Below are 15957 nucleotides of genomic sequence, written 5' to 3'. Positions count from 1 at the left end.
GAGGTTGCAGTGAGCCAAGATCGCACCACTGTACTCTAGCTTGGGCTATAGAGCAAGACTCCATCTCAAAAAAGAAAAGAAAAAGAAAAAAAGTTTGTGCAAGAGATGGTGCTGATTTCCATAATGTTTATAAGTTAGAGCTTATTATCTATCTGGAAGGTCTTTTATATTCTTGGCTTTGTGTTACATATGGTGGGGAAAACGAAAATCACATTGGAAGCTATCTACTGTTGCCATTCATACTTTGAGTCAACAAAAATTGAAGACCTACTGTGTGTTGCTGGGATCACAATCATAGATGGGTCCTGACCTCAAGAAGCTCACTGTCTGGCACAGAGAGAGCAACATGTAAAGCCATCAGGGTAAAAGTGTCACAAGAGCTGTGATGGCAGGACATCTAGGCTATGGCATACAGAGAAGCGAATGGTCTGTTAAATTTTTTAGGGTCCGATTAGGCTTCAGAGCCCAGGGATATGGAAAGCTGAGTCTCCCCAGGAAGACGGAAAACTGCATTCTATGCAGGGGAGCAGTGGGAACAAAGACTGGGGGGCAAAACGGCGATTTTAGGGGTGGCAAGTTACCTTGTAACAAGAGAAAAGCATGTAGAGGTCGGCCAGCAATGAAATGATGCGCTTTAGGGCCGGGCGTGGTGGCTTACCCCTGTAATCCCAGCACTTTAGGAGGCTGAGGTGGGTGGATCACCTGAGGTCAGGTGTTCAAGACAAGCCTGGCCAACATGGTGAAACCCCATCTCTACTAAAAATAGAAAAATTAGCCGGACATGGTGGCGGGTGCCTGTAGTCTCAGCTACTCAGGAGGCTAAGGCAGGAGAATCGCTAGAACCCGGGAAGCAGAGGTTGCAGTGAGCTGAGATTGTGCCATTGCACTCCAGCCTGGAGGCCAGGCCGAGACTCCTACTCAAAAAAAAAAAAAAAAAAAAAGAAATGATGGACTTTAGGACAATGGAAACCCTATCCAAGAAGAAGTGTACGCAGAAAGCATATTCTAGAAGGCATGAGGTGAGCTTCTTGCATTCTATGTGAAGTGGTATAATGATAACTCTAAATAAACTGTGAAAAGTTAAAGACATATATTGTATCCCTAGAGTAACCACTAAATCATAATGAGAGGTGTACCTGATATAAATAAACAGAATTCTGAAAACTGTTCCATTCATCCACAATAGCACAACAAAAGAGAGGAAAGAAGAAATAGAGGAACAAAAGAGTAGATGGGATAAATAGAAAACAGACACGAAAATGACAGATATAAATCCTACTATACCAATAATGTAATTTAATAAACATTAAATGTAATATAATTTAATATAAGACTGAACACTCCAGGCCAGGCACAGTGGCTCATGACTGTAATCCAAGCACTTCAGGAGGCTGAGGCAGGAGAATCGCTTGAAGCTGGGAGGCAGAAGATTCAGTGAGCCCAGAAAGTGCCACTGCACTCTACCCTGGGTAATAAAATGAGACTCTGTCTCAAAAAAAAAAAAAAAAAGACTAAACACTCCAAAAAGGCAGAGATCGTCAGACTGAATAAAAAAAAAAAAAATGCTGCCTACAAGAGATGCACTTTCAATGTAAACTCAGAGGCAGTTTTAAAGCCAATGGATGGAAAGAGAAGTGTGGTGGGTGACCTGGAGGGAAGTGAGAGGAAAGACCCTATAGTAACCTGTGTGAAAGGTGATGTTCACAAGCAGGACAGTAACCATTAGAGAAAGATAGAACGCTGTAACGAAGAGCAGACCCCATTCTGCATGGGGTGATTATTTCACGTTGCATGATGCCTGTACCAAAACATGTTGCCATAAATACACAACATAGCCTACTATGTAGCCACAAAAATTTTTTAAAAATTAAAACAACAAAACAAAAAAAAGAGAGCATAAAAAGGAGAGGTGGCGGGCGCCTGTAGTCCCAGCTGCTCAGGAGGCTGAGGCAGGAGAATGGCGTGAACCCGGGAGGCAGAGCTTGCAGTGAGCCGAGATCGCGCCACTGCACTCTAGCCTAGGCGACAGAGTGAGACTCCATCTCAAAAAAAAAAAAAAGGAAAAAAGAACTGATAGCCCTGGAGATCCTGGCATAAGTTGTGAAGGAGCAGGACAGTCACTGAGGGAGACCCATGGGTACCAGCCTAGGAAGGTCCTGATGATCCTGTCTTGAAGTGACTGTGTGGTAAAGAATTTGACCTTGCCAAAAGAGAGGTGTGGCCTTTGCCCTCAGCTCCTGGGAAGTAATCTCTATACTCTTGGAATGTCCTCAGAGTGTCCTTGTTTACCTATTGGTCTTGGGCCACACTAGATAGTCTAATGATGTGGTTTATAATGAGGGCTTTAGGTCACAGGTATCAGCTCAACCTCTTGGAAGGGCTGGAAACTGAGGTCAGCAGTGGGAACAGTCAAGCCTTTCTACATGATCAACCACCAATAAAAAGTGGACACCAGGGCTTAGGTGCACTTTCCTGGTTGGCAAGGCTCCATGTGTATTGGCACACGTTACTGCTGGGAGGATTTAGCACTGTTTTGGGCTCCCTTAGGAGAGGACAGAAGTTCTATATGTGGAACTCTCCTAAACTCTAATTCATTGGCCTCTTCTCTTGGTTGATTTTACTTAATTAATTAATTAATTTTGAGACGGAGTCTTGCTGTGTTGCCCAGGCTGGAGTGCAGTGGCGCAATCTCGGCTAACTACAACCTCCATCTCCTGGGCTCAAGAGATTCTCCTGCCTCAGACTCCCGAGTAGCTGGGAATACAGGCACGCGCCACCATGCCCAGCTAATTTTTGTATTTTTTTTTAGTAGAGACAGGGTTTCACCGTGTTGGCCAGGCTGGTCTCACTCCTGACCTCAGGTGATCCAACTGCCTTGGCCTCCCAAAGTGCTGGGATTACAGGTGTGAGCTACCGCTAGCGGCCAGCTTAAAATCTTTCTGAGAATTATCCTTGGACAAAGGGTACTGTGCCATCCAAGGATATCTACCCTCCTGAGGCAGCCTACAATCAATGATTAGTTGATTTCAGAATATAAAAGCCTCCTTGCCTCCATTCACAACAATGCTGAAGGCCATCCCAGCTCCAGAGTATAATATTCCCTGAAGCCTCTGTTCAACAACTCCCTCAGCCCAATCCAGCTTCCCTCACTGCCTTACAGGGGTTCTAAGAGCCTGCCTAATAAACCTCCGGTGAGAAAAATCTCCATCTATGAGTCAGCTTCCCTGAGAACCCAGCCTGTATGTACAAACTGTACATACTTACAATGCATACTTTTTTTTTTTCTAGGACAGTTTCCCCAGGAAGGAAAACTGGGTTACTTAATGTGATACTCACCTGGTACTCGATCATTTTCTGCTGTTCTTGGAAAAAGATCTGACACCTGTAGACATGTGGGGGGAAGAAGATGGAGAAAGAGAACAGAGTGTAAGGGACTAGGCCTGTCTTAGAAATTGCAAATTTCCTTTGTAAATCTTGTACAAAAATCCATGCTTTTAGCTGGGTGTGGTGGCTCACACCTTATTTGAGGCCAGGAGCTAGAGACCAGCCTGGACAATATGGCAAAATGCTGTCTCTACAAAAAAAGAGAAAAAATTAGCCAGGCATGGTGTTGCACACCTGTAGTCCCAGCTATCCAGGAGGCTGAGGTGGGGGATCACTTGAGCCTAGGAGGTCAAAGCTGCAGTGAGCCATGATCCTACTACTGCAATCTGGCCTGGGTAACAGAGTAAGACCCTGTCTCAAAAATTAAATAATAAATAAACAAACAAATAAATATCCTTTATCTCTTACTTGTTTCAAATACTTTGAAATATTGTACAGGTCATAAAGCGTAGACCATAAAGCATGGTTGCCATAGTATCTAAATGCCCCACACCCCAAGACATTTAATGATTATAAAAGGAAAAGAAGTAACTTTTTCTTGGAAAAACTTGGCAGTATCGCTTAGTCAAGTGATCAGTTAACATGACCAGTAATGAGATATAAGACATCATGTGCCTTCTGATATAATGCACTGTGAAGGGTACAACATCTCTTCTGTAGTATTCACACCCCAAATGCATACCTGAACCTAATCAATGAAGAGAGACATCAGACAAAACCACACTGAGTTACAATATAAAAAATAACCTACCTATACTCTTCAAAAATGTCGACTTCATGGAATATGAAGACCGAGAAACTGCTCCTGATTAAAGGAGACTAAAGGGATGTGTCACCTGAAGGCAGCATATGATCCTGGATTGGATCCTGGGATGGAAAAAGAAAAGTTGCTATAGGGCCAGGCACAGTGGCTCACGCCTGTAATCCCAGCACTTTGGGAGGCCGAGGTGCGTGGATCGCCTGAGGTCAGGAGTTTGAGACCAGCCTGGCCAAGGTGGTGAAACCCCGTCTCTACTAAAACTACACAAATTAGCCAGGCATGGTGGCAGGCGCCTCTAATCCCAGCTACTCAGGAGCCTGAGGCAGGAGAATCATTTGAACCCAGAAGGCAAAGGTTGCAGTGAACCAAGATCACGCCATTGCACTCCAGCCTGGGTGACAAGAGTGAGACTTGGTCTCAAAAAAAAAAAAAAGAAAGAAAAGTTGCTATAAAGTGACAGTTGACATCTGGTTGTAGACTGGATTAGTCTAGTCTATATTCTGTATTAGTCTAGTTATCATGATTATTAAATCATTATAACACTGACTTAGTAATCAGTGTTAATTGCCTGGTTCTGAAAACTACCAGTTATATAAGAAAATGTTCTCATTCTTAGGAAATATACCCTGAAGTACTTATGGGTAAAGGAGCATCATGTCCGCAAGTTAGTCTTAAGTAGTTAAAGAAAAGAAAGAATAAGAATGATACATTTATGATATAACATAATCATCTATATACATATATATTTGTATATAGAAAGACAGCACATGTAAACATGGCTTTATATAGATGAACCTAGGTAAGGAATACATAGGAGACCACAGTAATATTCTTGCTTTTTTTGGGAAAAAAATTTCCAAATAAAATGTTTAGTTAAAAACAAAAGGCTGGGTGCGGTGGCTTACCCCTGTAATCCCAGCACTTTGGGAGGCTGAGGCAGGTGGATAACCTGAGGTCGGGAGTTTCAGACAAGCATGACCAACATAGTGAAACCCCATCTCTACTAAAAGTACAAAATTAGCCGAGTGTGGTGATGTGTGCCTATAATCCCAGCCACTCGGGAGGCTGAGGCAGGAGAATCCCTTGAACCCAGGAGGCAGAGGCTGCAGTGAGCTGCGATCGCACCATTGCACTCCAGCCTGGGCAACAAGAGTGAAACTCCATCTCAAAAAAAAAAAAAAAAAAAAACTGGTCATGCACGGTGATTCATGCCCGTAATCCCAGCACTTTGGGAGGCCGAGGTGGGTGGATCGCTTGAGGTCAGGAGTTCGAGAACAACCTGGTCAACATGGTGAAACTCTGTCTCTACTAAAAATACAAAAATTAGCTGGGCATGGTGGTGCATGTCTGTAATTCAGAGATTGTGCCATTGTACTCCAGCCTGGGTGACAAGAGTGAAACTCCATCTCAAAAAACAAAACAAAACAAAATTATATACAGTAGGCCCATAAATTCTGCCACCACCACCGTTCTGAGAATCCAGGGCCTTTTCTGCCTCTGAGTCAGGATGGAATGAACTCATCACATTCCAAGAGGCCAGGTGAGGTACCAAAAATGACAGGAGAGCAAATCTGGAAAGGTCCAGCAAGAATAAAGGAGTGGATGGGCCATACCCCATGCCACAAGATAGCAGAATGTACTGGGCTAGATGGATGTCCCCTTCTCCTGAAAGAACGTACCTATCGCACCTGCACTGAGACTCTGGCCTCTCTACCTCTCCCTTCACTCTGTCTCCCTGGATCTTGGGCTGACCCTCCTCCCTTCATGTAGCCATGGAGAGTCCCTGGAAAGAGTAACGTCTTCAGGTTGGTCAGCTTCTGGCTCAAGGATGAAGCTATTTCCTTTTATTTGGGAGTCTTTGCTCTGACAAGAGGTATGGGGTCTCAGTGATTCCTTCAGAAGGGAATTTTCATCCCAAGTTCCCTTCTCCTGGACAGAGGGTCTTTAACCTGGCCTGCCCAGGCGCTCACAGCTCCGTCTCTCAACAGTAACTCACACTCAGCTGCAGGGCCTTCTGTAGATGTTGTAACCAAGGTCCTGTGGCTCTAAGGGCTGGCAGGAGCTAGAGAACCCTAATGTCCAGCAAGGTGGCAGGATCCAAAGGTCTGCAGGGCACCCAGAGAACCTGAAGATAAGCAGATCCCATGGTGAGAGTCATCCACTCATCCCTCCCCAAACACTGCCTGGGGCCTCAGGGGGAAAAGCCTGCAGAGGCTGTGCAGGAGACATAGCTGAGTGATGGCTCTGCTCTGGGACTGCGGCACGGGAAAATGCCACAAAGACCCTTGTGTCTGAGTCACTCCCTGAGCCAAGGAATGACTCAGATACAAGTTTGAAGCCAAGCACTTCCTCTGACTAACTGAGAGAATCTGGGCTAGACATTTTACCTCTCTAGGCCTGTTTCCTCATCTGTGAAAACAGAAAGAGGCTGTCGAACAGACTTGAAAACCAGAAAACCTCAGTTCAAATGCAGGCGCTGCCATTTACTGATGTGTGATGTTGAATGAGTTACTTAGTCTCTCTGGGTCTCAATATCCCCATCATTTATTTATTATTTTACCCTCCTTTGATTTTTAATGGAGAAAGACATTTTCCCCATCTATTTATTGGTCATTTGCATTTCTTTTGTAAACAATCTGTTTATGCACTTATGATTTTCCTGAGTTATTTGCAAAAATTAATTTATAAGTGCTCTTTATATATTGAGGCTATTAATCCTTTGTCATATTTGTTATAAACATGTTTTTATAGATAACATTTGTCCTTATTTGTCATTTGTCCTTAAACTTGGGTTTATTAGTTTCCAAATACCAAACAAGTTTTATTGGTTATTTTTAATAGTCAACTTGTTGATTGTTTTCCCCTTATAGTTTCTGCTTCTGGTAGTATTTTCAGTAAAAGTCTTTTCCACAAGATTATTAAAATGGTCTTTTTGGCTTACAAGATTGGTAAAGGGCCGGGCGCGGTGGCTCAAGCCTGTAATCCCAGCACTTTGGGAGGCCGAGACGGGCGGATCACGAGGTCAGGAGATCGAGACCATCCTGGCTAACCCGGTGAAACCCCGTCTCTACTAAAAAATACAAAAAACTAGCCGGGCGAGGTGGCGGGCACCTGTAGTCCCAGCTACTCAGGAGGCTGAGGCAGGAGAATGGCGTGAACCCGGGAGGCGGAGCTTACAATGAGCTGAGATCTGGCCACTGCACTCCAGCCTGGGCAACAGAGCGAGACTCCGTCTCAAAAAAAAAAAAAAAAGATTGGTAAAGATGGAAATCATATCTCTTACACTGCTGGTAGGAGGGTAGGATATTACAGCTTTCTGAAGGGAATTTATATCAGAATTTTTTTTTTTTTTCTCTGTTGCCCAGGCTGGAGTGCAGTGGTGAGATCTGGGATCACTGCAAGCTCCACCTCCTGAGTTCACACCATTCTCCTGCCTCAGCCTCCCCAGTAGCTGAGACTACAGGTGCCCGCCACCACGCCTGGCTAATTTTTTTGTATTTTTAGTAGAGACGGGGTTTCACCACATTAGTCAGGATGGTCTCAATCTCCTGACCTCGTGATCTACCCACCTTGGCCTCCCAAAGTGCTGGGATTACAGGCGTGAGCCACCACGCCCGGCCCTATCAGAATTTTTAGAGTGCACACTCATTAAACCACTCTTCAACATCCAATAATGTGTCTCTAGGAACTAATACGTCTCACTAAAAGAAAAGATAAAGGTACAAGGATGTTCATCTCACCTTTGCTTACAAAAGTAAAACAACTGGAAGCAATCAAAATGTACCAACAATAATTTATTTATTTTTTCATTTATCTATTTCTTTATTTGAGATAGCCTGGAGTACAGTGGCATGATCATGGCTTGCTGCAGCCTCAAACTCCCGGGCTCAGGTGATCCTCCCACCTCAGCATCCAAGTAGGAGGGACTATAGATGTGCACCAGCGCACCTGGCTAATTATTTTTTTTTTTTCTTTTGTAGAGACAACGTTTCGCCATGTTTCCCAGGCTGGTCTTGGACTCATGGACTCAAGCAATCCACCCACCCTGGCCTCCCAAAGTGCTGGGATTATAGGTGTGAGCCTATAATCCCACACCCAGCCTGTCCCAGCAATTAAAAGATTGGCGGGCTGATATTGGTGAGCCACAGAATGGAACACAACGCAGGCATTAGTAATAGTAGTGGAGGCCGGGCGTGGTGGCTTATGCCTTGTAATCCCAGCACTTTGGGAGGCCAAGGCAGGCAGATCAACTGAGGTCAGGAATTCGAGACTAGCCTGGCCAACATAGCAAAACCCCGTCTCTACTAAAAACAGAAAAAATTAGCTGGGCGTGGTGGGAGGCGCCTGTAATCCCAGCTACACGGGAGGCTGAGATGGGAGAATCAGTTGAACCCAGGAGGCAGAGGTTGCAGTGAGCCGAGATTGCACCACTGCACTCCAGCCTGGGTGACAGAGTGACACTCCACCTCAGGAAAAAAAAAAAAAAAAAAAGAAATAGTAATGGAGTGGTGTACTCTGACTTGGAACTACATTTGTGATGTATTTTGAAGCAGGAAATACAAGTTATAACATACAATGTGAAGCATAATTCTATTTTTTTAATTATGTAAGTCCAAATCTATGAAAATATTAACAGTTGCTTTCTCTGAGTGAGGGGATTGAAAGGAATTTACATTGCATTTTTGAAGTGTTCATTTTCTAACTTTTCCAATAGCCTCATAATTATATATTTATTTAGATAATAGCAATAATAACAATAACAAAATTTACAATAATGACCAATCAAAACAAGCATGGTCTTACATAGGAAGAACAAATAAAACTATGACACATCATAGAAACTGACAGAAATAGAAAAGAAAAAAAAAAGCCTAGCTTGTATTTATTGAGCCCTGATCTCAACTTAGGCACTGTGCAGGTTATTTCCTCAAATTGACTCATTTATTCCTCACACTGCCCTCTAAACCGAGTCCTACTCCGTTTCTAGATAAAGACATAGTACCTGAGAGAGCTGAAGAACTAGCACACAGCAGCACTGAGATATACACCCGACTAGCCTGGCTGTGGTGCTTCGGTTTATAACTTCTTAGTCTTGCTGCCTCTCAGAGACAGATTTGCCTTCTAAAAGAGCAATGCAACATTTGATGTGCTTTTTTTTTTTTTTTTCTAAACAGAGTTTCTCTCTTGTTGCCCACACTGGAGTGTAGTGGTGCGATCTCAGCCCACTGCAGCCTCCACCTCCTGGGTTCAAGGGATTCTCCTGCCTCAGCCTCCCAAGTAGCTGGGATTACTAAAATCACCTCCAGCTGTAGATACAGACTAAAATATTAAGGCAGGAAACAGTAACTGGATACATATGGTAAAACTATGATGAATGTTTTCTTCAATTTCCTTCAACAACAAGGAAAAATTAGTAATTTTCCTTTTTTATTTAAAAACGGATTTTTTCCTACTGGGGATGCCCATCTGAACACGGAGCCAAGTGTGGCAGACAAAAGCAGTGCCACCTATCCTGATTAATAAGGAAATGTGAAAAAGTTCCCTTCCTCCCTCAGCCCCAATTCCTCCCTAAAACTGAGCAACTATGGAGAGAATCCGCGTGAAGATGAAATCAATCATTATCTTTCTTGGTAAAGAGTCAATCTTAGGCAGGGCACAGTGGCTCATGCCTGTAATCCCAGCATATTGGGAGGCCGAGGTGGGCAGATTGCTTGAGGCCAGGAGTTCAAGACCAACCTGGCCAACATGGTAAAACCCCATCCCTACTAAAAATACAAAAATTAGCTGGGTATGGTGGTACACACCTGTAGTCCCAGCTACACAAGAGGCTGAGGAAGGAGAATTGCTTGGACCTGGGAAGGAGAGGTTACAGTGAGCTGAGATCGCACCACTGTACTCCAATGTGGGTGACAGAGCAAGAATCCAAATTAAAGAAAAAAAAAAGAGTCAATCTTGGAAAGCAGTATTGCCTTGCAGTCAGTCACTCTTCTAACAGCATGGCAGCCATCTGATGGGCACTATCTCAGCATTGTGACATGATTGTGACTTACACACCCTTACCATCAGTCCCTAACATTTGAACTCAAAAGTCATATTTTGCCATATAGATACCATCATCTAGATGCTCTCAGTCACAAACTTAAAACTAGATCATAGGCCCGGCACAGTGGCTCACGCCTGTAATCCCAACACTTGGGAGGCCGGGGTGGGTGGATCACCTGAGGTCAGGAGTTTAAGACCAGCCTGACCAACATGGTGAAAACCCATCTCTACTAAAAATGTAAAAATTAGCCGGGCGTGGTGGCATATGCCTCTAGTCCCAGCTACTCGGGAGGCTGAGGCAAGAGAATCACCTGAACGCGGGAGGCAGAGGTTGCAGTGAGCCAAGATCGCGCCATTGTACTCCAGCCTGGAGAAAAAGTGGGAAACTCTTGTCTCTAAAAAAAAAAAAAATTTTAAAAAACTAGATCATAGGTCTCTCATTGCCACCCATTGTGGTTTCACAAAAGCGAACTCAGTATCTTCTCCCTCAACTTATTCTTCCTCTTAGGTTGTAGCCTCTGTCTCCTGAAGCTGTATGTTTGAAAGCTTTGTTTAGCACATTACCTCTTATTACTTATTTTTCATAAATGTCCTAGATATTCTTAAATGTTTCATCTTCAACATAAACTGTAGAATTATTCTGTTATAATTTGGGGCAAAGAGATCCCTTCTTAAGATTTTGCTTAACATTTCACTGAATTTGTCCATTCATGTAAGAAAATACTGACAATTCTGAAAATTGTTAAGCCTTCCAATCCAAGAACAAGGCTTCAATATTTACTCAAGACTTTCTATATATCTCAAAATGTAATGTTTTATGCTTTCACATAGGTACTCCAATTTTCTTTTCATATCTGTTACTGGATAGTCGACTGTGTTTTCAGCAACCTCCACATCCCAAGTACAAATGATTCTCCTGCCTCAGTCTCCTGAGTAGCTGGGACTACAGGCTCTCGTCACCATACCAGGCTAATTTTTGTATTTTTAGTAGAGATGGGGTTTCACTCTGTTGGCCAGGCTGGTCTCGAGCTCCTGATCCACCCGCTTCAGCCTCCCAAAGTGCTGGGATTACAGGCATGAGCCACCACACCCAGCCTTCAGTTTAGAATTTTGTCCTGGTGTTTGTGTGGTTTCAGAATTTCAAACAAAATTTCCTCATGGTATGAATGCCTTGGCTTCACATGTATATGATTCAGATGGAATCCTGTCAAATTCAATGAATATGAGTCAATCAAGTGGACTCATAGGGGATATATGAAATTCAGTTCAAATTCAAAAGCAGGCAAAAGTAATCCACTATATTAAACCCTAGTTACCCCTGGGGTGGCAGTAGGTATTGACCAGTAAGGACACCTTCAAGGTGTTAGAAGCGATGAATATCTTGATCTAGGCTGTGGTTACAGGATTCTGTAATATAAAAATTCATTGAGTTGTACCTTAAAGATAAGCCCACTCGACTACATGTATATTATGCCTCAATTTTTTTAAAGAATTCTTTTTTTTTGAAACAGGGTCTCACTCTGTCACCCAGGCTAGGGTGCAGTGGCACGATCATAGCTCACTGCAACCTTGAACTCCTGAGCTCAAGGAATTCTTTCACCTCAGCCTCTCCAGTAGCTAGGATCACAGGTGTGAGCCACCACACCCAGCTAATTTTTTTTTTTTTTTTGAGACAGAGTTTCACTCTTCTTGCCCAGGCTGGAGTGCAGTGGTGCAATCTCGGTTCACTATAAACTCTGCCTCCTGGGTTTAACTAATTCTCCTGCCTCAGCCTCCCAAGTAGCTGGGATTACAGGTACCCACCACCAACCCCAGCTAATTTTTTTTTTTTTTTTGTATTTTTAGTAGAGACAGAGTTTCACCATGTTGGTCAGGCTGGTCTTGAACTCCTGACCTGAGGTGATTCACTCGCCTTGGCCTCCCAAAGTGCTGGGATTACAGGCGTGAGCCAACATGCCCAGACTACCCAGCTAATTTTTAAATTTTGTGTAATGATGGAGTTTCGCTATGTTGCGCAGGCTGGTCTCAAGCTTCTGGCCTCAAACAATCCTCCTACCTCAGCCTACCAAAGCACTGAGATTATGGACGTAAGCCACTGTGCCTGGCCAAAAAGGGAATATTTAATGACCTGGAGAAATGTCTGTTATATAAATGAAATTATCTCCATTCAAACTTAGAAATTTTGTTCAAACACAGGCTGGGCACAGTGGCTCACTACTAAAAAATACAAATTAAAAATACACCTCTACTAAAAATACAAATTAGCCGGGCATGGTGGTGCGTGCCTGTAATTCCAGCTACTTGAGAGGCTGAGGCAGGAGAACCGCTTGAACCCAGGAGGTGGAGGTTGTGGTGAGCCGAGATCACCCCATTGCGCTCCAGCCTGGGCAACAAGAGTGAAACTCCGTCTCCAAAAAAAAAAAAAAAAGAAAGAAATTTTGTTCAAACACAGCCACATCTTGCCTCTCCCCATGGTGCTCCTCCCCTCAATGAATATCCCATTAAATTAGGGATCAAAAACAGACAAAACTAATCTGTAAGGTTAGAAGCTAGGAGAATGGTTCCCTCTGGCAGAGTAGTAACTGGGAGGGGCATCATGAGGGCATGGTGCTAGAATGTTGTTTTCTGATCTGAGTGCAATACCCAGGGGTATTCCCTTGTGACAATTCATTGAGCTGCATATTTATATACATTTTTGCATATATCTTATATCACAATAAAAGGTTTATGTAAAACATTTTTTTTGAAATTATTTGCTCTGAAACCTGGCACTGAGCACAGTATGGGTAGTGAAGGGAATCAACATGGAGGAAAAAATACCCAAACTCCTTTCCCTGGCTTATTACTTCACCCATGCTAAGCAGCTATCTGTCTTTGATTCTGTGCAAATGAAAAATAGGGACTATCTGCTTTTAAAACTAAAACATGACCTATGTGGGTTCTGAAAGATGTTACCTGCCTTAGCATCCAGCTGCCTTTATTTCTTAAGATGCTACAGGCATTGTGCTTTTTCTGAAGGTTACATAAAGATCAAATGTAATAATTTTTTAAAGTTAAAATATTGTTTTGGCATTGTACCTTTTCATTAGAGTAATGGTCAAAATCTTATTTTCTGACTCAGAAACTAAAAGTCAAATACTGCATGTTCTCAATTATAAGATAATAATGTGTACATATGGGCCGGGCGCGGTGGCTCAAGCCTGTAATCCCAGCACTTTGGGAGGCCGAGACGGGTGGATCACGAGGTCAGGAGATCGAGACCATCCTGGCTAACACGGTGAAACCCCGTCTCTACTAAAAAATACAAAAAACTAGCCGGGCGAGGTGGCGGGCGCCTGTAGTCCCAGCTACTCGGGAGGCTGAGGCAGGAGAATGGCGTAAACCCGGGAGGCGGAGCTTGCAGTGAGCTGAGATCCGGCCACTGCACTCTAGCCTGGGCGACAGAGCGAGACTCCGTCTCAAAGAAATAATAATAATAATGTGTACATATGGACATAGAAAGCAGAATAATAGACATGAGTGACTCTGAATGGAGGGAGGCTAGGAAGCGGGTAGGGAATGAGAAATTACCAGATAGGTTCAATGTACATTATTCAAGTGATAGTTACACTAAAAGCCCAGGCTTCCCCACTATGAAATATATCCATGTAACAAAACTGCACTTATATCCCCTACATCTATTATTTTAAATCTTATTTCCATTTTATTTGCAATCCCATCTCAGCCACTTTAATAACTATTAGTTCAATTTCAATTTCAGTGATGAACAGTTTCTAAAAGTAGCTTTAAATTTTGTTTTGTGGTTGTTGTGGCTTTATCTGTCTCGAATTTTTTCTGCCAGGACTTTATAAGGAACTGATTAGTGGAGGTTAAATGTGGCTATGCGTAAAATATATAGGACAAGGCAAAAAGACTCTCAGAATACAATAAATTCCAAATCTAGTTTCTCTTCCTTTGATAATTTATTTTTAAGCTGAGCCTAGATGAAAGTATTTTCTAAACACTCTGTTTGCTCTTTCAGCCAAATCTTTTACATTATCATTTTATTTTATTTTGTTTATTTGTATTTATTTATTTATTTTGAGACAGAGTCTCATTCTGTCATCCAGGCTGGAGTGCAGTGGTACAATCTCGGTTCACTGCAATCTCCACCACCAGGGTTCAAATGATTCTCCTGCCTCAGCCTCCAGAGTAGCTGGGACCTCAGGCGCCCGCCACCACGCCCAGCTAATTTTTGTGTTTTTAGTAGAGGCAGGGTTTCACCATGTTGACCAGGCTGGTAACTCCTGACTTCAAATGATCCACCCACCTTGGCCTCCCACAGTGCTGGGATTACAGGCATGAGCCACTGCACCCAGCCTACATTATCATTTTAGATACTTACTCAGTAAATTTGTTTTCTAACCACGGGCAAGGTCACATCCATCGCCGCTGTCACAGAGTCGGAATGGATTTCCAGAAACCAGGCTCACTCTTGGGATGCTGTCACAGATGCGTATGTCATTACTTTTGCCAGAAAGAACCTTAAAGGAAACAGGAAAAAATATGCATTAGATCACTAACAAGAACAATAGAAGCCACATCTTTAATAACATGGTACTTCAGATAAATTTAGCACGTGATCCTTTCAAATTATTTTCATTATTGTGGAGAACAATAAAAAGGGTGTGGGTTCAGAAAAGAGTTTTGAGATGGGCCTTGGTGGAGAGGAACTGGCTGCTATTCAGCTAGGGAGTGTCATTTGAGTGAAATGTGTTCCCACAGATTGAGGCTTGCAGCCTCAAATCTGTGATTTTCCTATCCCCAATCTCCACATTTCAGGACCCTCAACACCAACCCTTATAAGCCTCCTAATCAGACACACATAGTGTCCCCAGTCACCGGCCTCCAATCTCCAACCCTCAGAGGTTTTCATAGTCACTGATATTCCCGTATGTTTAAATCTGACCAGGAGAGACTACTGGTCAGTAACTACAAAGCACACTGATCCAATCTGATTGCCAGTGAATTTACACCGCCCCCAATCGTGAACCCACACTGTTCGCCAATGATATCCCAACGACTGAGGATTAATTGTTGATTCTCACAGTCCCACCCCCACCCACAAGTGACAGTCCGAATAACTGAGCCTCATTGAGGCGTACCTTTAAGATAAGCACACTTGACTCTATTCTCCATTCCCTGATCTACAAAAGTCCAATCGTTATTACTCTCGGATCCTCCACCGATGATATGAAGTAAGTCTCAATCACCGATGGCCCAAAACACTTCTCCAAATATTCATCACCACTGACCCCCCTCATAACTGAACCCCAAAGTTTCCACAATCACCAATTCCGTTACCCAAACTATTACTGCCCACAGAACTTAGAACCTCCGATCACTCATCCTCTCGGTCTCAGATCATTAACCTTAAAGTTCTCTAAACCAGTGTCTGAAAAATCCCAATTGACCCCAGACCCATGAAGACCACTATAACTGACCCCATGCACCCTGAAAATCAAGACATTTCACAGAACTCGCATTTATTGATTCCCACACACTCCCAATACATCTTCAGAGACTGTGCCATTGACTCCCGCCAACCTCTGCCTGCCACCACTGAGGCCCCGCGAGGCTCAGACGTCCAATCTCTTAACCCTTCAGTCCCTTTGTCGTTGACCCTCACGGGCACCCATAACTGACCCAGTCGGCCACCGTAGTCGGCAGCTCACTATCCTTCACCAGTCCCCAGGTTTGACCGTTTCTCAAACCGACCCTTCCCATTTATG

At 43.5% G+C, this 15957-nt stretch overlaps 1 protein-coding gene across 4 annotated transcripts in view; it reads right to left on the bottom strand.

Moving 5' to 3' along the window:
* The window catches only part of ZNF793 (zinc finger protein 793), a 26772-nt gene extending 10815 nt beyond the window's left edge, over positions 1–15957 (bottom strand). Inside the window, exons 1-4 of one of the 4 annotated variants that reach the window (XM_050769225.1) lie at positions 15670–15776; positions 14571–14709; positions 4136–4251; positions 3337–3382 (exon numbers count right to left, since the gene is read on the bottom strand). In XM_050769225.1, coding sequence (XP_050625182.1) covers positions 3337–3351 — 15 coding nt within the window. In that variant the 5' untranslated portion in view covers positions 3352–3382; positions 4136–4251; positions 14571–14709; positions 15670–15776. Of the gene's footprint in view, positions 1–3336; positions 3383–4135; positions 4252–14570; positions 14710–15330; positions 15426–15669; positions 15777–15871 lie in introns of those variants that run through there. The other 3 variants (XM_050769224.1, XM_050769226.1, XM_050769223.1) reach the window with 3 other exon arrangements.

Source organism: Macaca thibetana, chromosome 19 (genome assembly GCF_024542745.1).
Source record: "Macaca thibetana thibetana isolate TM-01 chromosome 19, ASM2454274v1, whole genome shotgun sequence".
Lineage (NCBI taxonomy): Eukaryota > Metazoa > Chordata > Mammalia > Primates > Cercopithecidae > Macaca > Macaca thibetana.
Note: the sequence above shows the minus strand (reverse complement) of the source record. Positions and strands in the feature narration are given on the sequence as shown.